The sequence below is a fragment of the Pinus tabuliformis genome, chromosome 7, assembly GCF_031772625.1.
Source record: "Pinus tabuliformis cultivar Carrire ecotype Pingquan chromosome 7, CPIR1, whole genome shotgun sequence".
NCBI classification, from domain to species: Eukaryota; Viridiplantae; Streptophyta; class Pinopsida; order Pinales; family Pinaceae; genus Pinus; species Pinus tabuliformis.
Window position 1 is genome coordinate 989,922,332 of NC_142293.1, and position 2,098 is coordinate 989,924,429.

General features: G+C 40.9%; 1 protein-coding gene across 1 annotated transcript; it reads right to left on the reverse strand.

Annotated features, from left to right (window-relative positions):
* Positions 1 to 250: 250 nt before the first annotated feature.
* On the reverse strand, positions 251 to 655 carry LOC149250924 (uncharacterized). The gene has a single exon (XM_089453790.1). It carries the CDS (start codon positions 653 to 655, stop codon positions 251 to 253), a length of 405 nt encoding a protein of 134 aa, XP_089309916.1.
* Positions 656 to 2,098: the final 1,443 nt, after the last annotated feature.

Genomic DNA, 2,098 nt, shown 5'->3' on the forward strand with positions numbered 1-2,098 from the left:
TTTTGCTAGGAAAATTATTAGCAGACATACCTTTAAACGGTCTCTTCTAAAATGTGTTGGCTCCTTTCTGCTGCTGCTGCTCCGGTTGCTGATGCTGCTTCCCTCTATACTGTCTCCTTTTAGCCATCAGAGCAAGGTCATTGCTCTGTGATTTCAAATTTTTTCGTCGCTCTTCTTCTTGTACCAGAATCCCTGTCAGCTCTTCAAATGCAGGGGCTTTCTCCCTTGTTGACAGCCCTGTGATAAATGTCTAGTATTCATCAGTCATTCCGTTCAGCGTGATCGTGATCAGATCTGAATCAGAAACTTTCTCTCCGATATCTCCCAATCTGTCCTTCAGGTCTTTGACTCTAGCAATGAATCCAGCAGTGGACTCATTCTCCTCCATCTTCAATGCAAACAGCTTGCCTTTGAGTGACAAGACACGGTTTGTATTCTGCATCTGGTATAGGTTTTTGATCGTCATCCAAATGTTAGTGGCCGATTTACAGTCTCTAATATGTGGGATAACATTGTCCTTGACGGACATCTTCAATATGACCTTTGCTTTTGTCTCCCTTTTATCCCAATCTTGTTCTTGTGTGGTTGATCCTGATCTCAGCTCATTTCCTATAACGATCGACCACGCATTTGCACTTTCAAGTAAAGTCTGCATCTTGAATTTCCAGTTGGAGAAATTCAATCCATCGAGTTTGCCAGACTCGTGGAGATATGATTCTATACTGTTATTCATATTGGATTGATAAAATTTCTGATCCTCTGATGAATAAGTCTATCCAACTGTACACTTTCAGGACACACTAAAAAAAAAATCACCACATACCAGATCCGAACCTCTGTTTTGCTGAGAAAAAAAAATTTGTATCTTCAATGAGCCACCACCGGGCAAGTCCGATCTGCTGCCACCAAACAGATCCGGAACTCCAATGCGCCACCACCGGGCAAGTCCGATCTGCTGCCACCGAGTAGATCAGGAACTCCAATGCGCCACCACCGGGCAAATCCGATCTGCTGCCACCGAGTAGATCAGGAACTCCAATGCGCCACCACCGGGCAACTCCAATCTGCTGCCACTGAACAAATCTGAAATTTCAAAGTGCCACCACCGGGCAAGGCCGATCTACAAAAAATTGCAGATTTTCCACAGAGAAAGAGGCTGGCGCTTCTCAACAGCGAAATACCCGCGCCGAAAACAAAATCGATGCGTCTTACAAAATTAGCGCGATTAAGGCTTTATTTTCTACGCCAATAGCACTTTCTGGTGCGCTGGCGCTACTATCTCTCTCAAAACCGCGCCAAATGGCGCGACTGTTCCTTAATAAATCGCGCCAACCCTTCGTTCCGCTCAAAAATGGCGCGACTGTTCGCGACGAAACCATGCCAACCCTATTTTCCGCTCAGAGATGATCAGTCATCTGAGACCTGTCTTCAGGTGTTACTGCAGTCCACCTGATTCTACGAATGCTTCTGTACACTCCACCGCCACTATAGTTCTGTAATCAATGATGCATCCCTAAAAAAAAAATTAAGGTTATCCCTACTCTGTGCTCTGATACCAAGATAAAAATCAGACTTGAATTGAAAAAGAAGGAGTTGCAGCTCACAGGTGAGTACTGCACCTGGAGACTGCACTCAAACAAAGAGAACTCTCTCCGTACACTCTACTTCATCAAATGATCAATTACATCATTAAGTACATTACTAGAACTCAGGAAGTTGCAACCATACTCCTAAACTCTAGGAACAAATCATAAACTAAGGAGATACGTTACAACTTGTGTAACCATTTCTCCATTAATACAAAATAATATTAATTCTTTTCAACTGAAAAGCATCCTTAAAAAATGTGAAAGATACATCATTATTGGGTTAAAATGGCATCAATCTTGCACCATTTAAAATTGGTCAACAACATAAAAAGAAAGTATTTTTACTTTGAATATGTTACATAAAAATTTGAATTTAAATACAACCACATTTAAGAGGCCAAATATATAAAAGATACCTGACATGATGTCTTTAAAGTGTTTAATAATTATTATATTATGATTGCAATCAAATAGTGTAACTTATCTATATTTATGGATAAAATATTTAG

Coding starts and splice junctions, on each gene's coding strand:
- LOC149250924 (XM_089453790.1), bottom strand. CDS start 655: ATGCAGACTTTACTTGAAAGTGCAAATGCGTGGTCGATCGTTATAGGA.